Source organism: Pungitius pungitius, chromosome 3 (assembly GCF_949316345.1).
Source record: "Pungitius pungitius chromosome 3, fPunPun2.1, whole genome shotgun sequence".
NCBI classification, from domain to species: Eukaryota; Metazoa; Chordata; class Actinopteri; order Perciformes; family Gasterosteidae; genus Pungitius; species Pungitius pungitius.
The window spans coordinates 9969371-9995970 of record NC_084902.1 but is presented as its reverse complement, the minus strand read 5'-3'; the positions used below and the strand labels follow the sequence as shown (position 1 = coordinate 9995970).

Below are 26600 nucleotides of genomic sequence, written 5' to 3'. Positions count from 1 at the left end.
TCCCGCGGTCAACCTGCTTGATCAAGTGTCTATTGAACCTTGTCATACGCCGTCTGAAAAGAGGAAGTGAGCAGTCACTGATGAGTGAGTAGAGGGAGAAGTTAGACAGAAGCAAATTGTAGGGCAAAACTGAGGAGTCAATCGAGCTATGGCTTCACACTATCCCACTCACCAACGCTCTCAAATGAAATCTTCAGGTCACGCTTGTTACCATCATAAAGCCTGTGTTGCTATGGCGATGTTGGCCCTCTCGCCATCGACAGATTGTTTCAAAGTGGCAGAGGAGATGCTGCAAGTCCGGAAGAAATGCAAGAAATGTGGAAGCAGGGCAGAAAATAAGTCTTTTATTCTAGGATATTATTAAAATGTAGATAGAAATGTCTGGTCTTTATATGAACATATAAATAACACTAGAATTATCCTTTTTGCAACAAAAGTCCTACATGAATACACTGCATGCATCTTCAACCATGAGAGCACTGGGATGACTTTTAATGTGATCAAACCCACAGCTGTATGAAAAATAAATAAAAGTGGCTCTTTATTCGCCCAGATAAAATCTAACCATAACGAGTGAAACTGAGCAGATCGGTTTTAATGCTCCTGATATCAGTCAAAGACGCGTTAAGAAGACATTTGATCAGAGCCAGATGGACTGTTTCTCACATTTTGCAGTTTTTGTCTCAAGCTCCGCGAGACATGAGAGTGGATTGGTTTCTCTCATCTCAAACCAGTAAGCATACTTCTTTTAACATCAATCTAACCCTGCACCTGAAGCTCGGTGTCACATCCAGCATGATGAACGCCATTTACCAAACCGGCTGCTCCGCCTTTGACTGCTCAGCAGCAGCAGCATGTATCCACTTGTAGAAGAACACCATGCAGATTTCTTCTGGGTGTCACAATCAGCAATCAGTTTTCCTATTATTATATCGACGGTGTGTGTGTGTGTGTGTGTGTCTGTGCGCATGTGTGCGCGTGCATGTGTGTCAGTATGATGTCAGGGTACCGCGACAGTAAACGAGACACAAAACCACTTCTGTTCCCTCCACTCGGGGTCAATTGCTAACCACAAACTTGCAGGTATTTATGGTTTCCTCCGTGTCTCTGCTTCCCTCTGCTCGCTCTGTAAATATATGACCTGTCCTTTGTGTGTTTGTGCAGGTTATTGATCGTCTAGAGTCCAGTTGTTTGATGTTTCAGATAGGCCGAATGTGAGCTCATCCCTCAAACATTACTGATCTTTGCCTTACTGATGGAATACATGATAAAGAGAGCAGGGGTTTCCATAGGCATAATGAAACTGACAATGAGGCTTGACACCTTAATTTACTGTGAAATAGAAAAGGGTGTCAAAACTTTACCACGTAAAGATTATAATATAATATATTATATTTGAGTGATACTGTCCCTCTGAAACCTCCTCCTGCCCCTCAACACGAGACATTTCCATCTCGATAAGAGCATTAACCTCACTCTCCACTCGCTGGCTCAGGGGTCAAGAGCACAGAGGGCCGTTAGACTGATTTATCTCACTAGCGCTGACCTCCTTCATGTGCATAAACATGCTCGACATTATAATGCTAATGTAAGAGAAAAAGAAATGGAGAAAGACAAAGGGTAGACACAGAGAAATCAGGTGGTAGAAGAACAGTGAAGGGAACCCACACCTCTAACATGTGGGTAGAGGGTGGAGGAGCTTTGGCAAACAGGGTGGGAACACCCTCCACCCAAAACTGATGCTAGAAATAGAAGCACCCAAAAGCTGCAATTAAAACGAGCATCTGCAGAGCTACGGGTTAAAGAGTCAGAGGAAAGATAGTCTTTAGGGACTGGAGGCTGTATAAACTTGTATCATTATCAGTTTCAAGTATAAAGGCATATGAGCCTTTAATGAATCTTCAAGCTCACATAAAGTTGTTTGGTTTACACTTATTTGGAGACTAGTTTCTTAACACTGTGCAGTCAGAAGTGCTGACAGAAAAGATAAATGCGTTGATCTTTGCTTCCTCTATAAGTAATTAGAGCAGCATTACGAGGTGATAATCCAGGCAGCTTGTGTCAAACGTTTGAATGCACGGACCAGGGAGGCACAGCTATTGCACTGGGATAAATCTTTCATGGTCACTGCTCATGTTTGGTTTCCTCCAACAATCCAAAGACAAACATGTCAAACAAGGCTGAATATAGAATCCAAAACTGTCCCTCGGTGTGATTGTAAGTGTGAATTATTCAGCTTCTTCTAATGAATAACACCTTGTAGTTTCTAAAATGGCACAACAAGCTACACTGTTAAAAAAATAACACACAAAGGCTTTTCCTTAATACAAAAGGATTCATTTTCAGTAAAAGAATACGGATAGAAAGGCAGCAGTGATACTCAGCCAAACACCTTGGATGTAAACAGTCCACATTCGTCTGACCTGTCTAACACACATGGGATGGCAGATTTTACAGAGACGAATATCACCACAAACATATCCCAAATCTGACCATCTGTGTCATCCCATGCTGCAAAACAGATTAAACTACACTTTATTCCAATAGGGACCGATGATAAGACATCTAACCTGCAACTAAAGAAAGGAGTGAAAGAAAGAGATCAAGCGTACAAACGCCAGTTGTTTTCAACTGTTTGACTTTTAGCCGCCACTCCTGCAGGACTTTTGCCCTTTATTTCAGACATCTATTAAGTACAGTCTCATCGATCGAGAAGAACGAGAAGTAGCGCTGCACCACGCCAATAAACAATTCTAGAAAACAAAACAAATAATATTATTATTTAATAGGCATTTTGAATTCAATTATGCTTCTAAATTTAAAATGCATTTGTGTCTTCCCTTCCTGCATTAGAGGAATTTCCTCATGAAGGAGTGCAGGTTCAATACCCATTATGACCTAATGGCTATTACCTAATCTATCATCATTATTGAACCTACTACTGCACATAGATGCTGAGCACAGCCCGCGCAATCACACAAATAGTAAAGTAAAAACAAGAAAAACACACATACACACAATGTATTTTGCCATTCCCAGGTGAAAATTGGCTATGCCTCATTTAGCGGGGCGGTAAGTACACGTGATATGGGGTAACGTGTAAAGCAGGAGCGAAGGTAAGGTCACACAGAGGCGGCTGCATGTTTGTCAGTATTAGTGTCGTATTTGTGCGTGCGTGCGTGCGTGTGTTAATACGAGCCGTGCCAGTGGACCAACCCCCTGGAGATCGACAGGAAACGGCTCAGTCAGCGAACACCAAAGCTGAGCTAACCCAGCAGAGGGGGGCGGGGGGGGGGGGGGGGGGGGGGCGAGGGCGAGGTGGGGGTCGTGTACATGGCCAGGTGGGTGATGGAGGTGGCGGCGGGGGAGATGTGATGTAATTATAAATCTGATAAACCGTGAGTGGCGAAAGACTCCCTCTTACTATCACACAACCGATTCTCTGCGCCTATTTTCAGAGCGAGAGGGAGGAGAGGAGCACTTACACGAGAAACTACAGTGAGAAGAATACTTGTGAACAGACGAAGAGACTCGCACTCAAGAGGAAGAAGATGAAGCTGGAACAGAAACAGAACAGGCCACTGTCCCCACAGGGGGGGATGCAAAATGATACCAGCAAAGACTTTAAAGCAAACTGAATATTTATGAGAATGATGAAAAACCTTTGCAACATGTTTCTATGGCCATTCTTACATTACACCAAATAGAAAACGGAGGAGATGGAGGCCTTGATTGGGCGCAGTAAATGACATGATAGTTTGTGTCCCATCTTAAGTCAGTGGTTATTTTCTAAGTTGGACACCCAATTTTGGCTTAAAATAAAATATCCACACAAATCTGCTTTTTGGGCTTTTTGGGCTATCGGAAGGACAGTCATGGAGTTGAGTAAAAAAGACATTCAGGATGCTCAGATGATGAATCCTGATCTCCTGACCTTTCCTTTAGTTTGAATCGCTTGAAAACCTAATTATGCTCAGTAGCAGGAGAAGTAATAAAAAACATTGACCTTCAACTTCTTGCAATCTTGCATTAAAATGAATATTTTAATGTTATGGTCTTAGATTTTAAAACGCAATTAAGATAATACAATTTTGATTTCATAGGAAGAGAAGATTAACAAACGCACACAGCTATGATATCAATCTGTGCTCAGGAGATAGAGGAGCGTCCCTGATAATTCTAGTCTACGGCACTAGCCACAATGCAACAGTGTGTATGTAACAAACAACCCCGACCAGCTGCTATCTAATGTGCGTTTATCCAACACACACGCACAGTGAAAGCTTGTGGAAGAATCTGTATCTCAAATGCGGTTGCGGCTCCGTTCTCCGTGTGTCATCAGCGACAACGATGCAAGGTTAAAGGGCTCGGACGCCTGCTGCTGCAAGCAGGTCGATGCTTTTTCAGGCAGGTGGGAAGGTGGGAATCACAGAGAGGAGAAGAGATTATGGGGTGTTGCTAGTATGTGTGACATCCCCCTTGTGAGCGCGGGGATCCAGATCAATGCCTTGACATGAATGAGGGAGGAGGAGGTGAGAGAGGACAGAGACGCAGGACTAGAGAGAGAAGGCGGAAACAAATCTAAAGATGCTTCTGTTGAAACGAGATATGCACTGAGATGGTGTCGAGATGAAGAAAGGACCAAAGAGCAATGCAGGGGGAGCAGAAAAGTGGAGAGAAATGGACAATCAAGTCCTTTTTTTCTCCTTTTGTTCACTGGAATGTAACATCACTGCAGCAGTTGAAATGGCGACAAGTCATTTTTTCCTTTCTGCCTTCCATTAAGAGCTTTTCTTACGCACTACTGAGTCACTGCATTATCAAAGGGGAATCATCAAAGAGGTAAAAGGGTAGCATACATTAAAAAAGCTTGGACAATGTGACCTTCTTTGTTTGGGTAATAGTGCACAATAAACAAATAAATTCTATACAAAATGAACTCATTTGATGTTCTGGTGATGATGGTGGTACAGAACCCCGTCCAGTCGGTTGCTATAGAAACTCTGACTGGTTTTCAAAGAGGTCGAGATCCAACTTTTACTGTGTAACACATAAGTCAGACTTCAGAAAGATGTCTAAATTAATCTATCAAAGCTATCAAGTAGGACTACTTTTCCATGAATTCTCTGTAAATTAACCAAACGATTACAACAAAACGTGTCGCTCCATTTCACTGAAGTAGAACGTTTTTGCCAGTTACAGGACATTTTATTGCTAACAGGTTACTGGATCATTACGATAAAAAAAAACATTGCTCAGTGTCAACCTCTCTATCTTTAAAGCAAAATTTAATTTGAGAATTTGAAGTTCATAACAAGTAAACTCATTTTCTGCTGATCCAAACATTCAGTAACCTCCTGTTCCTTGCAGGAAAACATATGCATGTTATGTTTCTACACCACACGAGTACCTTTCATCCTTTCATTCTACTATTGATACCACAAGTCATCCTTCTCTTTTTGTAAATTAAGTGACATTCAGCCCCACAAACAATCCTTACTCTCATCTGGGTTAGGGGAGGCAAGGATGGCGCTGTGCTTCCGTTTCACCTCTTCCACTTTCTCTGCCAGAGACTCGATGAAACCCCGGATCTCCTCCACCTGCATGGGGAGGGGGGGGGGGGCAGACAGACAGAGAGACAGAGAGGGAGACAGAGAGGGAGAGGGAGAGAGAGAGAGAGAGAGAGAGAGAGCAAAAGACCCTTTAGATCTCCTCATTGCTGAGGCACAAAGTACTTGATTATCCTGAGTGATGTGGATAGAAACTAAACTGAAGATGTTATTATCGTATTACTGGCAGAACAAAAGAGGGAAGCATGTTCAAGTGAAAGGAAACAGGATGCTCAATCATCATTCATCTGTGACTTTTTAGAAAAATATATTATATATAGTATAGTAATATTTGTTGTATCTGTTTTAACCACAGTGTCATCATCATAGCTGCTATTCGGGATGGGAAAAAAGCCACATCCACTTCATTTAAACGAACAAATACTCATTTTACTCAACAACACCGGAGGAGAGATGCTGTGAAGATGACTCGTTTATTTAGTTGTTTATTTTAGATTCTCAGAAAGTGGCTTCTCAGCTGAGTCTTTACAACCTGTTAGTTTAGGGTGTGAACGTGTGAATCATGGCTTAGCTGAGGCTGCACATTGGAAAAAGAACTATGTCGCGGCACAAAGAACCAAAAGATGATGCATCTACACTGCATTTGGTTATGTGGGTAACCAAACGTCACACCCATATTAGATTGCTGTACATCTCGTTTGAAAACCGTGGCCATTGATCTGCTGCTATAACAGCTTCCATTTTCCCATACGATTTTGAAGTGTCCGGTTGCAGAGATTTTCTACCACTGAGCAACAAGAGCATTAGTGAGGTCTGATGCAGAGAGATAAGCTGTTTGAGTTCAGATGCGTTGGATACGGCTGAGGTCTGTGCTGAACCAGTCAGGTTCTTCCCAAAATCAGGGGAATTTCTTTATGTTCTTCACTTTAAGCCCAGAGACATCTTCATGTAGAAAGAGAAAAGAGAGTTCTTCACACTGATGTCTACAGTTGTACAATTGTACTTAACATCTTTGATCGCATTCCCAGTCAATGGTCGAGTAAATTTGAAGTACACTTTTTTTTATAAATTAGGCCATTTCCTATCAACTGGTTTGGAGAGAATACACTACATAGTTTGGTCAGAAGTATTGTCTACCCGTCATGCATGTCGGTCTTTCTTAAGTTCCTGAAACCATGTTAGGCGAGCTTTAGTGTTGAGAGGTACCTTATGCTGAACTCAGGAGCCTGGCCTACAAGTATGCTGAAGTCATCATTTATCATTGATCCTCAGCTCAATAGAAAACATCTGACAACAAATTACGCACGCGGGAATCATTTTCATGGCTTGGTCCATAAATATTAAACAGATCTAAGGTATCTAATGCCTGAACACGACACATGAACCGACGTACTAATGATGTGGAAATAAAGAAAGTAAAACATACTTATGTCCCAAAATGTTGCACTATTCCTTTAAGCATTGTAATTATTGTAAGTAAAGTGAATCACACATCCTCTGCCACTAAGATAAAGGTTTGACACTCATCACCAGCGCTGCTGCTGCCACTGTCAGGTAACAGCTGGACCATCGGCAGGTCACATCTGGCAGTTAATACCGTTCTCTCTGTCATCCAGCCGCTATCACTTCCTCCATCTCAGCACTTGCTACACTTCAATCAAGCTTGTTCGCGCATCCTCCTCCTCTACGATATGTCTGTAGTTATTTGACAGTAACTCCTCACAGCTCTGTCTCTCCAATCCATTTTCTTCTTCTTTTTTTTAATAACCACATATTGGACTACTGGCGAGAGAACAGAATACTCACTGAGGTGAGTACAGGGTTAAATGCCTGTAAGAGACAAAGAGGTGAGGTGAGATGCGAATAAAAAAGTACGAGTGAGACAGAAATAGGGAGATGGAGGTGACAGAGACGGTAAGTTAGCAGAAGATGTAACCACTTCATGTTGTCGTGGGTTAGAGACCATGAGTTATTTGTCAGGTCTCATAAGGCAAATCTTATTGGTGTGGGAGAAAAAAACATTTCAAAGATGCAGAAACAAATAAAGCGACGCACAAACACTCACCAATTTTATAACGTTTCTTTATGAACCAGAAACTCTTGTATCCAGCAAGTCATTTGTTGGAAACTTGTACAAATAGCCAGAAAGATGAATTTCTTTTTTTCAACTTTGTTCCAACATTTCATTTATTTATTTTTCTACCAAAGTAAAAATTTGATTTTTGTAAGAAGAATGACAAGAAGGCTTAAAGCCACAGAGAGTCCACCTCGCTGGGGCTCAACCTCATTCTTGCATCATCTGGTGAAGGATTGTGGAGGCACACGTTGAGCCTTGCTCGTTTAATTTCATTAAACAACCATTTCATTGTTGTCTCTTAAGGACTTCTTAACATTGGCAGTTGGTAAACAGTAGTGGCGTTCACATTTTGGCAACAGAAGTGCAACGTTGTGCAAACGCATGTCGAGCGATGCAATGAGGTGAAGTCATCAAAGATCCAAAGGGCCTCTGTGTGCTGCTAGTTAGCGCTTCTAGACAGAGATGACCTATACAGGGAATTTGGTGGAGAAACCTGCCTGTTTCACCAGGAAAAAAATGACGACACTTCCTCCTCATTCGGTTCTTCCAACTACTTTGTCTGTGGTCGCGTACAGAACGCCTGATTGCAACACGCCGCGTGTCGAGTTTATTGAGTTGACAAGTAGCAGTCGACATGCGTGTGTTGGTTGTGAGGGCCGCTGTTGAAAACGCCGACGGTCATGTTGCTCGTGGTCTTGTGTGAATTCTGTATAACTGGAATGCTGATTGTGACAACAGAACAATTGTTTCCACATTAATGTTGATGCCGGCTTTAAATCATCCTTATTTATTATATTCATGGATGGGTAAAATGTGTAATATTCTTCACCATAAATGTCCAAATATAAACATTTCCGCTAAATATCCCAATACATTTGAGAGTAATGCCAGGTTTTAATCTTATATATTTGAACACCTCATCGCTGCAGCTTAGTTTATAACTACATAACGATTGGAGCCTCAGCTCAGCATTACTACTGCAGACACACACATCACACACTTCTGTAAAAAGCTGTGAAATCAACATACAACATATGGTGCAGATTCATTCTTACACACTGTGCACCACAATGTGTGGCAGTAAACAGCTCAAGTCAGATGTCCTACCTGCTGGTAGAAGACATGGCAGAAGAGTTAAAGACTGCCTCATATCTTCCATCTGTGATTATTCAACCACTCCAATCAGGGAGAGAGCTGTGTTTGTACACCGTTAATTGGTGAGTGGAATAGAGTTAACTGTCCACATCCATTAAAAATAAATTGACCAACCCTGTGCAGCAGTAATGCTCTTCCACATGTTTTAATAGCAATGAAGTTTTATTTTTTTGCACATTTCATATAACTTAATTAATTAATTAATATGAAAGTTAAATTGTACTTTCTACCTTTAAAAAAAGACAAATATATGTTTACTTCAATTAGTCACAATGAAACTATACCTCTCTTGTTTCCCTCATGCACCACATTTACCAGAATATTTCAGGAATTTATGGACAGATGTCGTGAAAGGTTAAACCACTTCCCCCACACCTATGAGCAACATCAGTAATGTAGAGGACATCATAGTGTCACAGTAACAGGGAACATTTTGTCATACCGTCATGTATCCATAGGAACATATACACATAAATTATCCTGGTTTCTAAACCACTCACTGTGAGATGTTCAGTAGTGTAGAAGCCCATTAAAAATACGCCCCCCCCTCAGAGCACATGACGATGTTCTGTTTGTTCCCAGCACAAATCCACTACATGCACACTACACTAACTAAAATGCATGTGTAAATGAAAGCTTGTGTATCTGTGGAGAGGAGGGGCTGGAAATAAATAAGCAAACTGATTGTTGTTTTTCAGAGGTGGACAAATGGCCAAAATTGTGTTTTTGTATCAATAAAGATGCTTTCAAATGTAATAAAATACATGATTAATTGGGCCACATCAGCCACATCAAAAGCAATAAAATCATATCAATGCTCCCCTGAAGAAACAGATTACAGAGCTTTGATGAACCAACATGATTAGCCAAAAGAAGAAGGAAAGATTAGGACTGTTAGAGAGACAAACCTGTTCAAAGAATTCGTCCATGAATCCTTTGTCCATCCCCACGGCAACTTCATCCTCCTCCTCTGTCGTTTCCTTCCCCTGGACAAACACACACACAATGAGAAAGATTTCAAACAGCTGGAAGAGAAATCAATGAACATTACAACGTAAAATGTAAGATGTATTTGTTCAACACTTGACTCACGACTGCATTGGACCATTTGATGCACAGTTTAAGATGAAATAAAACAGCATTAATACTCGCACTCGAACAAGAAGCCCTTAATGACACGTGAAATCAGAACCACAGGTTGAGTGATTATCAATTTACTATTGGATTAGGACCAGGGGGCAAAGAAAACCTTTACTTCTACACACTCCAGCCTGCACCTTGTAACACACAGTGATACAGCTCAAAGGAATGTTTTGGGATATACTCTCATTTCATGCAGTGTTAGATGAGAAAACCAGTAAGTTACATATCTTTCAAAGGAAAAACACAAGCGGAATCTGCTTTAGTGACTAAAATGTCTTCGGGTCTGTTACAAGTAGTAACAGCTGGTCTGAAGTGTTTTCTGCTCTGGCTAAATGGTGTATTTACATCAGCAAGGTCTTAAATGTTTCACCAAATAAGGCACTTATTGTAATTTGTCAAAGGTTAAAATATGTAGCTTTTCAATTTCTCACTCAAACTAACAAATTAAAATGGATTTATTTAGAAAAATAACTCATTAGACCTTTAAATCCAATAGAGAGTTTTGGTTCGGCTGGTTCATCTGGAAAATGCCAGATGTTTCAAACATTCTACACAGATTTATCCTGAAATATGAGCGTATTTCTTTCTCACATATCAGCCATTTTACTATATTAGCTGCCATCTCACGTTTCAATCCTCTACCCTGTCAAATTAATTAATTTTCCAATTAGCAGTCAATGAAATCCATTTCAAGTCAATCCATGTTTTCTGCTTCCTCCGATTGAAATGGCGTATTATTCCCATCCCTACAAAAGGAGAGAGTAATTGGCAAATGAATGTGTAGGGGAAAAAAATAATAATTGCATTCTTTCATTTAAGAAAGTACAACAGAATCTTATCAAAAAGTAACAAGTCGGTGCCAGGCTAAACTACAGCGTCCTGATACCGGTCAAAGTTGAACGCCAGATTGATCCATCTATTTTCTTTTGATTATCCAAAAGATGTCTCAGTGAGAAGCTAAAGTTTTCTATCAAAGTTGGAGTAAATATTTTACCAAAGAAATCAGCAGATTGAATGATTCAGTTCAAAACGACGAACGGCCTCAGGACTCCTAATCTGCACGTCGATCTTTATTGTGCTCAACTGTCATGACAACAGTAAACATGGTGGGTGTCGTAATCTTGGAGTGGTGAAAAAAATCCCTGCCGTGGTATGAATAAAAAAAAAAACGGTCTAGCGTTGGTATGGCGATGAAGTGCATTGGAGGAGCTGCAGACATCAGCGGGAGGCAGAGGAGGGTGACAACAAGCGGGGAATCAGAACATAGCTTCAAAAGCACCAAGTAACATGCTCCGCCTCCGCAGAGAGAGGGCAGAGCTCTGGTCTGATTTTCTTCCTTGAGTGGTCGCGAGGGGGAGAAGACTGAACGTGCACCCCCCCCTTCCCTCCACACCTCCACCAAACCACCCAGATCTGAAACCACCCTGCTGAGCCACACGGGACGCCGGGAGAGGGACTTTAATGGCGCCACTCTCAAACCCCCCAGACTCTGACTTGGCAGGCCCGCGCGCAGCAGATGCTCCCGGGCCTCATCGCAGACACGCGTGCACACAACAGCTGACGCACCGACGACATAGAGCCCAACAGACGGATATCACACGGAGGGATCGGGGCCTGTACAAGACGGTCCCCATTAGCCCATAATCCTTCAATTCAACCTTCCTCTGGGGCTCACACGCGTGAGAAACACCCGGGCCAGAAGCAGCGTCCCGATTGTGCTGTTTATTGGATTAGAGAGCAGCTCTGGGCACCGTGCCAGCAGGGAGTCACCCCGTAAAGACAAAAGGCAGTGACCGCGACATCCAGCGTAAACAGGAGGAGCAGGAAACGTTGTTCCCGAGTGAGGAGGCGTGGTATGTAACATATATCTTGTATGCAGGCTGCAGAATCCCAGCTGACGACACAGAGGAAAGACAGCAAGCCACAGCACACGTGACTGGATGTAAGATGTGAGCAAGTATTCAGAACCTTTCTCAAAATGTAAACCTTAAAGTAGGAGAGAAGAGCAGTGAGATACACTTCAAGTGCAGACGGAAAATCCATGTGGGCTGTGCTTTATTGTCCCTTTGAGCAAAAAGCAGACTGGTTTCCCGTATCTTTGTATTACACCCAATTCAAGCAGTTTCGTGCAGTCCCATTAGAGATGACTCATCTGTGTCAGCTGCACAGAGGAGTACTGAAAGCATGACCAGATTTATTATCATAAAACTGCTAGGTAGCATTCATTATGGATGTGTGTGTTCACTCAAATACACACACATACTTGAATATTTAATCTCTTATTCACCCACTAAAGAGAAATCAAAACATGCGAGCAATGTATTTGTGCTTTAATCGCAAAGCAAACGTTTATTGTTACACTGTATGCAACAACATTGTTCATGAGAGTAATTGGCAAATGAATGTGTAGGGGAAAAAAATAATAATTGCATTCTTTCATTTAAGAAAGTACAACAGAATCTTATCAAAAAGTAACAAGTCGGTGCCAGGCTAAACTACAGCGATACCGGTCAAAGTTGAACGCCAGATTGATCCATCTATTTTCTAAAATGTGTCAGTTTATTTTTGCACAGGTTATAGAGAAAAATAGTTTAGGGAAAGTCACTCATTAATTTTCTAGCCAAGGTTTGCATTTGCAGAAACGGGATCAGAATCCTTGTGGTTAGATGTCAGATATCTGAATCCAATACAAGCCAGTAAGTTTCATTCTTTTACTTTTTTCCACATCCAACTCTTAACCTCAAACCACTCTTATAAGAAGTAAAGACTGGTCAGCATCTGCACTTCACCAAAATAGATACTCCACAGCAGAAACACACACAAACACTAACACGAGTACAATGATATCACCTGCTCCCATGCTCAAGCTGCCGGGACATTGGCAAACAGGCTGAGCAATCTCTAGTGTGGATACAGTCTGCAAACATGCAGGACCAGCTTAAATCAATAACCTGCAGTGTCTTCACAATGTAGAGGATTTTAAAATACATATCTTTAAGAGGTATCATAATGGGTTTTGTTTATCGCTGTTATGATTTTGTGAGAAAAAAAATGAACATCCAAAAATCCCTCTCTAAAAACCTTTGACTCTGACTATATTAAAAACAATTTGTCGAGTAATAAACTGGGAAAGTTTCATAGTGGCATCTGTGGACGTCCATGACAAATTCAGAGCTCCTACTTTACTACCCTCCCCCAAAACGAAACATAGTCCTACACAGACATGAACTAAGTAAGTAGGACAAAAATTGAAGTATAGTCATGTTATTTTCATGTTTTAAGTTTCAGATTTGAGAGTGAATCGCTCACAGTAATCCTTTCATAGTGAACATCCATTCTTACAGAAGCCACATGACTGCCTATCATTTTGCTGTTGGTTGCTTTACATATTTTCATTTTTTCAATAAACACACATCTATTTTTTTGCTTCGCATCCTAGTGAACAGCAGCTCAGTATTCAGAAGAATATATGGGTGGGAGAAGAGATGAAGGGCTGCCATCGCTGCAGCATGGCCAACAATTTCCTTTTCCCTAACAATCCTCCTCAACGTCCTCCCCCTTTAATCATCTTCCCTTTTCTTTCTCCTTCTCCCTGTCCGTCATTCTCTCGCCGCCTCCTCTCTCCCCCTCCTTCCTCCAGACTTCAGCTTCACCACAGAATCAGTGCAGCAGCTGGGCCACACAGCATGAACTCAGTTACCTTTGTTTTGCTCTTCACCTTTCTTGGTAAAAAAGTCTCCCTACCCCTCCATGAGACGAGGCAAACAGCCATGTATTAAACCAAGCCGATGTATTTCTATTGTGTCTGTCTTATTTCCCTGAGAGAACCATCTTATTGGGCTGAATACTGTATATTCAGCCCAATAAGATGTATAATGCAATCGTTCCCTCATCAGTTCATCTTAATGCATTTAATCCTCTTGTGCTCCCTCTTTCCTTTATCGCTGTCTGCCCTCGGCCTCCCTCACATCTTTTTGACCTTTACCAGTGAAACGTTCAAAGTGATGCCATTCAAAGAGGCCTAAAAGGTCCTTTAGGAACCGCCGCGCTATAAAAGGCGAAATAATGACTTTTACTATGATGTTAGTGTGTTTTTCAAAAGGTAAACAATAATCAATTCTAGGCCAGATTTCTGCAGCGAGTTAGAATAAATCACTGACCTTTTCGACTAAATGGTGGACGCGTACTTCAAAAATGGAAGTAAGCGTCCACCATTTAGCGTAGCGTGGCTAGCGTAATTGGCGGATGGGTTTGGATATGAATAGATAAATGACGTGCTGTTGAGGATGTTCAGCTGGTAGCAGCTGGGTAAGTGTGTAGGTACTGTGGGTGGTCGGTCACTGTGGAAAGGATGAGAAGATGTCAAAGCTTCAGTTGAACATTAATGACAGATCACAGGCAAAGAAAAGAGATGCACTCTGACCCCTTCTTATCTCCCCTCATGACTTCATATAATATATATATATATATATATATATATATATATATATATATATATATATATATATATATATATAATATATCCTGTGGGGTATATTCAGACAGCCTCACTGAGCATGAAGGATTATGACAGCACCAGCGCAACATCAATACAATTATATTGTAGATATGGGGGAAATGTAACAGAGAGGGATGTGTAGGAATGGCAGAATCATGGCAGCATGCGGGAGACATGAAAGGAATATCCAGAGGAAAATTAAGAAAGAAATCCAAAAACAGAAGGTGGAAAGAGATACACAATTAAAAGAAATATCTAAATGTAATAAACCCAAACGTTGTTTTCATTGTCTTCCATTTCAGAAGGTGCAACTGGGGAATTATTTGCCTGAAAACTCCCTTAAATAAAGAATACATTGTCGAAGTCGAATAGTAGTCTGTTGATTAATCAATGCAATGTTCTAGTTCTGCTTTTTTTCCCACAACAGCAGGATGTTTTCAGCGGGAAGGTTCCAGAGGTTTAGTGTGACCTGCTCGCATGGAACAGCAGAGCGACACCGCTAACGAGTGGCTGCTGAACACAGGGGAGCTTTATCTGAAGAGTCAGATACTTCTCCCAGTAATTGGTGGAGCTAGAAGATGTGAAGCTCCAAGAGAGTGAATATTTAGCTTAAATTTACCTCGTAGCTGGAAACACAAAACGAGGTGGCTGGATGTGTTAATTAAAAACTGTTCGCTAACAAGTTCTTAATATCAACTCAAAAAGGTGATGGGATGTAATTATAATGTTCATGCCTTCCACTTCTCACCAAGGGGCAAAAAAGTAGATTATTAACCTAAACCATTATCCTGACGGGGACTGACAATGTGTGTGTGAGGTGGGGGGGGGGGGGGGGGGGGGTGGGACTATCACCTGACAAAGATGGACCGAGCCAGAGGATTTCAGTTACACTTCAGAGCCTTAATCTCCAACAAGTAGCCTATCACGATAAAAGCCGTTATCAGCACTGCTTAACAACCCCTCTGCTGCCATAAGAGGACGTGAAAGGGGAATTCTGCATATTACAAATTCAATTATTAACAGCGGCAACAAAGATGACCTAAAGCTAATTATCCCACAGTAGACGGGGAAGGTGTGATTACAGAATCTTTTTTATTTATTATTAAGATTTCCATTTGCCGATGCCTCAGGTGCCGCTGTTCTTCTTTATGAGAAACGCAAGAACGAGCAACAGTACAAAACGCACCGGCGGACACTGAATTAATGGGTATATAAAAGGAAGAAGAAATCTCATAAAAATACGAGCCTCGTCACCTGATTTGCCAGACGGACAAATCCCTGGTGAAATGCCAGATTGCTCACACTCATTTCATGGCTCATTAATGCAGTTTCCCCTCCACGTGTTGAATAATGTGCAATAACCCTCGCGCCTTTCTTACGGTGTAGCGAAAAAACATAATGACAGCGCACTTTGACGCCTCTTCATTCTCTCCACCTCTAAACTTTACAGGGATAAAGCAGCGTCTGCGTAGCACAAAGCAGCTGCTTCGAGGGCCACTTGCAGGGGCTCAGAACGCGCCGCTTGTGTCACTGACAAAGTGTCAACAGCCGGGATCAGGTCAAGGATGTGAGCAGGGAAAAAACAGAATGCACGATGAAAAGAAAAGTAAACGCCACATTCCTCCCATTAGCTGATATTTCACTCACACACACACACACACACACAGTCCAAATGAAGCAGCATGGAGGACAACGTTTATCTGTCAAGCAAAAGAAAACTCATACATTTTAATTATCTTAATATTTTAATAAGCTATATGTCACACGGTCAAATCGAACAGCGAACTGAAAGGCTGGAAAGATGTGAGATGGGAGAGTAACGTGGGAGAGAGGAGGCCGTCTGAGAGATCAGTCCCTGACAGGAACAGAGCGGAGAGCAATGAGGGAGGAAGTCGACTCGCCGAGAGAGAAAAGAGAACCGGATTATTAAAAAGGGACGGAGATAGGAAAAGAGAAAGATACGGTTCATCAATAACCATACATTTAGAACTATAAAACGTTTTTTTTTAACTGTCTGTGTGAAATGTGCAATATCCTCATCATAATGTTCCCCCCGTTTCAGGTTTCAGGGCTTAAAGACGCCTGACAAACGGATCTTATCAGCGCCATCTGTCACCAAATCACTGCTTTGCGGCCTGGGAGTGACGGGACGCAGTGAGGGGGGGGCTCCATGAGCATTTTTGTTCGGGCTACTGAGGTCTAGCAGCAAAACATACAAACATGAACAAAGTACACAGATGCAACAATAGGTATCAGCATCAGTATCACATGTCACATCCAATAAGGAGCTGCTGCTCAAAAGGTTTTGTTTGCATTTAGTGAATTGTACAACAAAATGAGCTCTTCTGAAATGTGAGCATTTACTACTTGTCTTGTGATCTGAGAATCCTTCAATTTGTACAATTGGTCGGACGGATGTGATCTCTCCCGACAACTTGTACACTGGAGATGTCACACAAATACGCTGTGTATCCAACACTGTGCTGTTCTGATGTGCTGTCCAGGCCCACTGAGACATCGACATGAGGCTCAGGTAGTTGCATTAACAATATCAATCTAGTGCTGATGGGAAATAACAGTGACATGTTACTTCTTTTTTATTCGGGGTTGATTGCCTGACGTTGGTCTGGCTGTGGACTTCCTGCTGCCCTTTCTCAGGTAACAAAGCTGATGAATAACTACAACAAAACCAAATGTTGAAGCGGACATTACAGTTAACGTGTTGCCCATGAACAGTTTAGTTGGATATTTGAAGCTGATGAAGATCAAGTGTGCCAAGTTGTGGACACTTTATCTCACCTCTCACTCACACACTCTCACTCACTCTCTCTCACACACACACACACACACACACACACACACACACACACACACACACACACACTATGGAGGACGTTTATTGTATCTGTTAAGCATCATCCTGGTCTTAAGGGTTGAATTTGGGAGATTCAAAACAAATGGTAAATCAAGTCGGATCGCCCCACATGGCAGTGTGCACATGCATCTATAACCTGCAATGGAAAGGCGAGGAAAATCATTGCGCTCGACGTCGGTGCTTTACGGTTGTGTGAGGATGAGGGATCATCCAAGGCGTGAAATGGGCGAGCTGGGACCGATTTACCATTTTAAATCACACACCCGATCGATCAAACCACACATCCAGACACGATGGAGATCTAATCTCACTTCTGAGGAACTTTACATTCTGAATCCAAAAAGAAATACAGAGTATCGTCATTGCCTATTTAACGACCCGTTTGAGATTAAATATCCCAAAGTATGGGATGTCAGAGCCTCTAATCTCCCTCTCGAGTTGTAGTAGTAGTCATGAACAGGAAGCGCAAAGTGATTCTTCGCTTGGAAAATGGAGAGATAATGACTTTTACTCAGATCTTCTCCGCTGGGCTTTAACCGGCTACGGCCACACATCAATGCTTGCGAGGAAATATGCCATCGAGTGCAATGAAATAAACACATTCTAGCCCCGATCACACCGCGGGGAGTCACAACTGTTGCTCAATGAGCGCACGCAGTCTGTGGACATCTTTCAATTAAAAAAAAGCGGCAGCATTCACAGAGCAGGTGAAAGCGGACCAGCCACACGAATCAAGCCTTAACTTACGTGTTTAAGTTCTTGCATGCGGTCCTTCATGGTTCCGGTAGATTATTCTCACTGAGTGTGTGAGTGTGTGTGTGTGTGTGGTGATGGAGCGGCGGGCGGAGACCGACACGAGGCGACGGTGCGCGTCTGGCGACGGCGAGAGGAGGCGATGCGACCACTTTAGTTTGGATGGTTGGACCACTTCACGGAGTCGGGTGACGCGCACTAAACACTAAAGGTGAGGCGAGGCCTTCCTCCGTTAACCCATTACACACCTCCAACTTCCTCCTCCATCTACACTAATTGAACCGCTTTTTTTCCCTTCTCTGTAAGTTTTCTCTTTTCGCTCCGGTAAAGTCAGTCTGTGATTTTTCAGCGCTGGAGTGACGAGAAGCTTCCAGCCGAAGCAGCCCGACTGACTGGTGATACTGGTGGATTGGATTTTCCACTGAGCTGGTTCAGAGATAACGCCCAGCTGGCTCCACGGCGCCGGGGCGCACAGCGCCCTCTGCCGGCCACACGCGGTGCACAACGGACTGCACGAAGAGGCTAAAGAATAATATATTTATTAATTAATAAATATTAATAACTTACAAATGTGAGGTGCCTTTATGAATTAAAATAAAAAATAATTATTTTGTTTTCTCTTTTTGAGATACCTTTATATGTGATTTTCAACTGTATCCGTTAATGTAGTATATTTTAGGGTTTTCTTACTAAACAATGAGGAATTACCTCTTCCACGCGTATATATATTTATCATGCTAAACAGAAGGTATTATAAGTTCTCTACTGATCTACATAAACCATGTAAAATAAGTTTTCCCAAAAGCATTTTCTGACGCTGCAACGTGTCATCAAATTTTAATTGGAAGTTAAATTAGTTCCCTTCCCCCCTATGAGCGAGGTCTATTTTCTTGATATGGACTCTGCCATTTTGAAACCTCCGATAATGTAGCGAACCGTCAGAATTTCCATGGCATTGTCTCATTTTGTAACATTGAATTCTTGAACTGTGCTGCATTCATTCACTGCTTCTGACATCAGAAGAAAAATGTCAAAGTAAATATAATACAACTCAATTTTTGTAGATTTTTAATTAAAACTGATCAGAAAAAGATTAGGCATTTTATATATTTATGAAACATAATTGGTGCAGTCCATGCCAACTCTGTCTCCACTGTAAGCAGTACTGAATTCTGTCCATGCTCCCCGACCAACATGAAGATGAATGCACATGGAGAGTGCAATCTTCCCCCTATTTTGAGAAGCAAACTGCCACACTCAACCAAACGTAGAAAGTGATTGACCATTATAGCATTTTACGACTTCATCTCTTTCACTTGGATTGAGGAGTTTGAATCACTCGAGGGAAGATTGTGTGCAGAGCTGATGAAGGCACAGCTGTATGAGTCACTCAGAAATGGGGTCTTCTGTGACGTCCGGTGTATTTTGTGTCGGCTCGAACCTCCCTGCAGGACAACAATAATGCAGCAGAGAGAGAAGAGGCGTCACCAAGTGTCCTTATATACACTCACCGGCCACTTTATTAGGTACACCTGTCCAACTGCTCGTTAACACTTAATTTCTAAGCAGCCAATCACATGGCGGCAACTCAGTGCATTTAGGCATGTAGACATTGTCAAGACAATCTCCTGCAGTTCAAACCGAGCATCAGTATGGGGAAGAAAGGTGATTTGAGTGACTTTGAACGTGGCATGATTGTTGGTGCCAGAAGGGCTGGTCTGAGTATTTCAGAAACTGCTAATCTACTGGGATTTTCACGCACAACCATCTCTAGGGTTTACAGAGAATGGTCCGAAAAAGAAAAAACATCCAGTGAGCGGCAGTTCTGTGGGCGGAAATGCCTTGTTGATGCCAGAGGTCAGAGGAGAATGGCCAGACTGGTTCGAGCTGATAGAAGGGCAACAGTGACTCAAATAACCACCCGTTACAACCAAGGTGGGCATAAGAGCATCTCTGAACGCACAGTACGTGGAACTTTGAGGCAGATGGGCTACAGCAGCAGAAGACCACACCGGGTGCCACTCCTTTCAGCTAAGAACAGGAAACTGAGGCTACAATTTGCACAAGCTCATCGAAATTGGACAATAGAAGATTGGAAAAACGTTGCCTGGTCTGATGAGTCTCGATTTCTGCTGCGACATTCGGATGGTAGGGTCAGAATTTGGCGTCTACAACATGAAAGCATGGATCCATCCTGCCTTGTATCAACGGTTCAGGCTGGTGGTGGTGTTGTCATGGTGTGGGGAATATTTTCTTGGCACTCTTTGGGCCCCTTGGTACCAATTGAGCATCGTTGCAACGCCACAGCCTACCTGAGTATTGTTGCTGACCATGTCCATCCCTTTATGACCACAATGTACCCAACTTCTGATGGCTACTTTCAGCAGGATAAAGCGCCATGTCATAAAGCTGGAATCATCTCAGACTGGTTTCTTGAACATGACAATGAGTTCGCTGTACTCAAATGGCCTCCACAATCACCAGATCTCAATCCAATAGAGCATCTTTGGGATGTGGTGGAACGGGAGATTCGCATCATGGATGTGCAGCCGACAAATCTGCGGCAACTGTGTGATGCCATCATGTCAATATGGACCAAACTCCCTGAGGAATGCTTCCAGCACCTTGCTGAATCTATGCCACGAAGAATTGAGGCAGTTCTGAAGGCAAAAGGGGGTCCAACCTGTTACTAGCATGGGGTACCTAATAAAGTGGCCGGTGAGTGTAAAGCTTCTTGTATAAAGCCTAAAGCTAAACTTAAAGCATTAATATTCAGCACAACACAATTCAATATTTGTTAGGGTTTTAAAAACACAGTAGTTATCTGTACGCACCGTCCCTGCCTTCTCCTCCTCTCCTTCTTCTCAACGATCCAATCTCGTCCTTTCTTCACCGATTTCCCCTTCATGTTTTTGAACCGACATCTTCACAAAAACAAGGGTGTCTAATTAGCATACTTATAATGCACCTTGTGTGAAAACACACATCCAAAAACTCTGATGCTGAATGCTTCACACATGCTGCCTATTTGTGCAACCAGGAGGAGCAACTGGAGCTTTGCTTTGTAAAAGGGAGGAAAAGCTGCCGGACAGGGGTTTAAGTTTGACAGGACAACGACCCTTTTCACATTTCTCTCGGTCCTTTGGCTTCATCAAAGCAGCTATGACTGAAACTGCACGAATGAGGGCCAAGACCCGTTTTTAAAATGGCTGTTAATACAAACTAAGAGATATTTCACATCATCCAAATCAAGGTGCTACACAAGTAATGAAGAGTGTTAAGTATTACTCCAGCTAACAGCTAAGGTCTAGCAGTAAGCAAGAGAAAAAAAAGCAAATCAATATTTTCAAAATCGCATACTGCATATTTCTGAATAAAATACAATATACAAAAAAATACAGAGGAAGTCAGGGGAAAAATAAACTCTGCTACCCCCAATCACGTAAGCAGCTTCAGCTAAACATCCAAATAATAATAATACCTTTGTCCTGAATACTGGACCTGGTTTGGTACACCTCTGTCTGAGGTTTCTGTTCCCAATCCCTGAAAACACCAAACAGATCACAGTGGTCATCTAGTAGCTAAATAACATGCACACATCACCACTAAATAGAACTCCTCTCATTCTCACTTTGGGAAGGACTCCTGTTACTCCGGCAAACAGACACAGGAAGAACCTGGAGACAAACAAGATGTGTGTAATTGATTGAGTACATCAGACTGATCATTTTAATTTGTGATAATTAATCACAAAGCTAATGTGACAAATAGTCTATACACGTCCTTGAGGGCTAATTAACCTGCGGTTGCAAGTACACTGATTTCGCAGGCCATTAAGAAGGAATTATTTGCAGATGGCTGCAGCTGAACACGTCATAATTAAAAGCCCAGCTTTTATCATAGCTACTTACTTTTTAGCCTTGCTGCTGTTGGGGTAATCCACCACCATGCCTCCACCGAAGCCTGCCCGCATGGCCTGCGTTGTGATCAGCTCAAGCTTGAGAGGAAAAGGGAGGAAAAAAAGAAGACCAGATTAAATTAATCTGTAGAAAACATCTGGTTTAAAATCCATAATGCACAACATTGTTTCACCTGTTCCGAGTTCTCTGGATAAAGCTGAAAAACTGCACGTGAGCCTCTAGACTGAAAGACAAAAAGAGTAAGGAGGAATAAGCATAGCTCTTCATTGTAAAAATCTCTGCTTGAATAGTACAGGAGTGACAAAACCTTACCAAAGAAGAGTAGAGAGTACTAAAGAAAGTGTACAGTCTTTTAGGTGGACTATGTGTCCTCTTGTCGGCATTACAGAGCCACTGCAGAGCGGAGATGCTAACAGGGAGTAAAGCAAAAGGAAATTAACAACGGAGTCATACGTAATGTCTGTATTTTTCGCATAAGCATGTTCTGTTGGTCACCTGATGCAACCGTCAAAGGTCCCGGGTCTGAAAGGCATCCCGTGACCCATGTCCCCCACTAAAAGGTCTCCCTCTACTTCTCTGTCCAGTGCAACATCTGTCAGAGATACCATGAGTTGATCAGTGTTTCAGAAATGTTTTAACACGTGTGATTCATTTCATCAAGACAAAGTTGTGCTGGGAATGCACAAGTAATTCTATCAGAATTGTGAAAATTATTGTTTTAATAATAAATAACAATTTAGTAGATATACATTTATGTTCTAATTTGTTTTACAAATTAAAGTAAAGCAATGTATAGGAATGATGTATTTAAATACATAAGTTTCAAACTGACCCAGCATTGCAGTGCTGATGTCAACCCCGACCCAAAAGTGTCCCTCCTCTGACAGGTAGTCTCCACTTAGACCAGAGCCGCACCTGAGAGACAGAACAGATCGTTGTCACCTTTGAGTCAGAAACACACAAGACTATATTTTTATGGATCTTACGCACGTTATTTAAAGAAAATAAAAAAGAACGCAAGACCATTACAACCCGTATTCACTGAATATACAACGATGTTTCTAATAAACAGAAGTTAATTTTTCAACTACACATTGGAATACATTCAGAATGTGTGTGCATCATCTTAAATACAGATTTACATTAACAAAGCAAAATGCAGCAAAAGTAACTTTTTCATCAATGATACACAATGCACATCTTACGCCGGTACTTACGGTACGTTTAACATTAAAGGATATAGTTTATAATGTCTGGGTCGAAGCATTAATTTAGCCAAGTTTAACAGTATAATGCGTGTAAACAGAGTCAGTATCACTCCCTCACCCCACGTCTAGCAGGAAACACGGCTGTCCCTCCGGCAGGTTCAGAAGCTCTACAGCTCTCTCTGACATCTGGGTCTGGATCTCAATCATTCGGGAGCTGTGAGGCAACAGAACACCCAGAGGTTTTAGAGACTTAGAGACTCAACCTTATTTGAACACAGCGACCGGACCACAGTCATAGTTAGTTGTTCATAACAAACACTCACTTCTGAGAGTATTTCTTTGCCTCGGCTTCATTGTAGTACTGCGGGGATGAGATCAGATCAATTCATCAATACTTAACGGAAACAGCTGTATGCTGGCTTTAGCATCCGATTGTGACTCTTATTTATTACATCACAAATACTACAATATACGAGAAACAAACAAACTAGAGTTAATGACAACATAGTAAAAACCAGTAAGAACTGAGTAACAATGGTAGGCTTACTGTTTAGTCAACAAGAAATCAGTTCCCTTGAAATATTGATACATTATTAACTGTTACGTTGGTTAGCCCGAAAGCGCTACTGCTGCTACCGTTAGCAGCGAAACACCACAAAAAAACCACGTCACTGACCACGTCTGGAGGAGCTGTGTGTTCAGGTCGTCGACAGCTGGAGGTCATGGTTGTCCTAGTATGTGGGTCGCTATCTAAAGATGAAGAATGAACGTGTAATATTCGTTCGTAAACAAGCTAAATGTTGTGATAGCCCACGGTCCACACGTGAAGCTCAATGACGTCAAACTTGTGCGACGTAAAAACGACTTCTTCGTTGACTTGAAAGTAACACAGTTAAAACAGACGCGTATGTCGCCACACTGTGACCACTCAAGTACATATGCATTAAATTATTAATACACATTAATACACATTATTTACATCTAAAATGCATATCGTTCTTACATAATACACTTCTTCTTACATATAGTTTTTCAACCAAAATAAATGAAAAACGGCATGCTGGAATTTAGCATATGTTAAAACAAGTAATTAAAAAAATTAAAGAAAAGTAAATTAAGTAAATGATTTGCCTGAAACACTCATTCATTCAACAATTTATTATTTTTAGGATATTTAGGCTAATGTTATCTGTCAAGGCTCGGCCTTCCATACAGTCTTTTCCCAGAAGGTTCGGAATAAAATAAGGTGTTTTAAACTAGTGTCTTTAAGTTGTACGGCCATTATTACTAGATATAACGTTACCTTGCAATTCACATCAAACCTCAACCTTAAAAGATTGACATTTCATAACACTATGTTGTCCAAGACCTACATAACTATCGCACGTTTACACTGCTGTCTGAAATGATTGGTCCAATTGCCGGGGTTCGATATTTACTTCCTGTAGGAAACGGATTCCTATTGGTTCCTCATTGATGACGTAGCTCTTCCGGATGCCGCATCATGAGTTTAGCCTACTCGTTGTCGGCAAAATGGCCGAGGTAGGTCAGAGGCTGTCCACCGGGGTTTACCGGCTTTCCACTCTCAGAAACAGCCGGAATCGACCGGTGGTCACCGGAGAAGGTCCCGGATCTCTGTTGGTTAACTGCACTTTCTGTGACAATCGATTAAAAGACGAATCACGCAGAGATCAACGTGACGTTCAGCCAAGAACCAAAACAACACAATCAGAGAACCTTTCCAGAGTGAGGAGAAGTGAAAGTAAACGGGAAAATGGGACTCTACTTTGTTCCACTTCTTTGGAGCTGGACTCATCCCGTTTGATCAAGGAGACCCTGCAAGCTCACACAACGACCTGGTACGTCTCTGCAAGACTGCATCCTCTCCTCCAGGAGAAGCTGCTGCCTGGCCGGATGACACCCTGGACCAGGGGAGGTGTCTCCATCCACCCTGACGCGTTCAGGTGCCCCCAGCAGCTGCGAGCTTTCTGCACCGTTGTCTTCATCCTGGCAGAGCGAGGGTCAGACAGCCGGAAGCGTCTGAAGCGACACCCCGACCCCCTGCAAGCCTCCACTCGAGGCTACAGCAGACGGAGGGACAGCAGCTCAAAGCAGCCTCCTCTGCTGCACAGAAGCCGGACGTCCTATTACGACACGCTCAAAGTGTCCCCCGCTGCCACGCAGTCCCAGATAAAGACGGCCTACTACAAGCAGTCCTTCATCTACCACCCCGACAAGAACCCGGGCGACGAGGAGGCCACCCAGCGCTTCTCTGAGGTCAGCGAGGCCTACACAGTGCTGGGCAGCATCAGCCTGAGGAGGAAGTACGACCGAGGCATCCTGAGCAGGTCAGACGTCCAGGGTGCAGGGAGACCGTCCTCCGGGGAGGCCGCGAGCCAATCCGCAGGCCCCCCGCAGCAGCAGCAGCATCTCTACAGAGCCAGGCGCTTCTCCCAAGCGGGGGGGAAGACCATGTTCGATTTTGACGCCTTTTACCGGGCTCACTACGGGGAGCAGCTGCAGAGGGAGAGGGACATGAAAGCCAGGAAGCAGCGCATGCAGGAGCAGCAGGCGGAGTCTCTTAAAAGGTGGAGGCAGGGGAAAATGATGGAGATGACTGCAGCGATGCTGCTGGCCATGGCCGGCCTACTCATCGTAAATCTCAGCAATTCTTGATGTAGAAGCAGTAACCTGATGGGGTTGCATGTGGAGGGGGAGGAGGTGCAATCTGAGTTTTTTGTGTGAGTTGCAGGGGTAAACAAACGTTGAATAACTGTCTTTGTCTTTTAAAGGCCACAGATTTGTTTGTTAATCAAAATCTGTGTCTACTTACAAGCTGATTGTATTGAGACAGCAACGGAATGGGATCCAACACACTTTCCTGGAAAGGGATCAAAACGGTGGTCTAAAAACCTCACGGCAGGTTGTGGAATTTTTTTATTGCTGTGAATGTTTGTAAGTCCAAGAATCCGAAATGGCCCATGTATATTGGCAATGAAAATTTTACCATTTAATTTATTACATAATCACAATCTTGTCAACGTTGATACTTTTGCAGATGCAGCAACGTGAACAAACATGATTTAAACATACCTGCAAGTTCAGTTCTTATTATGAAATGATTTAAAGTATGCAATTACAAGATTATTAGGAAGGTAATGCACATTTCTATGCCTTCTTCCAAGCGCTGATGTGTTTGTACTGTACATACAGAATGCCACATTATCGTGACTTTGATGTGAGGGGAAAATGTAAAAAAGAATATTGTAAAAATGAGTTGTTTTATTTATTCATAGTAAATATGCTGTGGCAATTAGCGGGCATGTCTTTGTTGTTATTTTTGTGGTTGTTATAAGATTTGACCTCTAGAGGGCGTCAGAGTACCTTAAGATCCAAATGAT

At 42.4% G+C, this 26600-nt stretch overlaps 3 protein-coding genes across 7 annotated transcripts in view; 1 reads left to right on the top strand and 2 right to left on the bottom strand.

Moving 5' to 3' along the window:
• The window catches only part of stx1a (syntaxin 1A (brain)), a 38270-nt gene extending 19845 nt beyond the window's left edge, over positions 1-18425 (bottom strand). For all 5 annotated transcript variants that reach the window (XM_037471274.2, XM_037471300.2, XM_037471266.2 and 2 more), the window contains exons 1-3: positions 18066-18425; positions 9711-9788; positions 5501-5600 (exon numbers count right to left, since the gene is read on the bottom strand). In XM_037471274.2, coding sequence (XP_037327171.1) covers positions 5501-5600; positions 9711-9788; positions 18066-18095 — 208 coding nt within the window. In that variant the 5' untranslated portion in view covers positions 18096-18425. The remainder of the gene's footprint in view (positions 1-5500; positions 5601-9710; positions 9789-18065) is intronic.
• A 720-nt stretch (positions 18426-19145) lies between these two features.
• Positions 19146-24100, bottom strand: bud23 (BUD23 rRNA methyltransferase and ribosome maturation factor). Its single transcript, XM_037461347.2, has 12 exons — positions 23876-24100; positions 23523-23560; positions 23318-23413; positions 22824-22906; positions 22487-22583; positions 22304-22400; positions 22164-22214; positions 21983-22068; positions 21703-21748; positions 21553-21614; positions 20906-20995; positions 19146-19516 (listed from the first exon to the last, which is right to left on the bottom strand). Exons 1-12 carry the CDS (start codon positions 23921-23923, stop codon positions 19462-19464), a joined length of 849 nt encoding a protein of 282 aa, XP_037317244.1. The 5' UTR covers positions 23924-24100; the 3' UTR covers positions 19146-19461.
• Positions 24101-24390: 290 nt separating this feature from the next.
• Positions 24391-26580, top strand: dnajc30b (DnaJ (Hsp40) homolog, subfamily C, member 30b). The gene has a single exon (XM_037461334.2). It carries the CDS (start codon positions 24694-24696, stop codon positions 25873-25875), a length of 1182 nt encoding a protein of 393 aa, XP_037317231.2. The 5' UTR covers positions 24391-24693; the 3' UTR covers positions 25876-26580.
• The last annotated feature ends 20 nt before the right edge of the window (positions 26581-26600 follow it).

Excerpts from the sequence above, each read along its gene's own strand:
- bud23 (XM_037461347.2), bottom strand. The coding sequence starts at position 23,923 with ATGACCTCCAGCTGTCGACGACCTGAACACACAGCTCCTCCAGACGTG. Across the intron at positions 23,414-23,522 it reads GCAAAGAAATACTCTCAGAA|CTCCCGAATGATTGAGATCC; the intron begins GTGAGTGTTTGT and ends GTTGCCTCACAG. Across the intron at positions 21,749-21,982 it reads AACAGCAGCAAGGCTAAAAA|GTTCTTCCTGTGTCTGTTTG; the intron begins GTAAGTAGCTAT and ends GTTTGTCTCCAG.
- dnajc30b (XM_037461334.2), top strand. The coding sequence starts at position 24,694 with ATGCCGCATCATGAGTTTAGCCTACTCGTTGTCGGCAAAATGGCCGAG.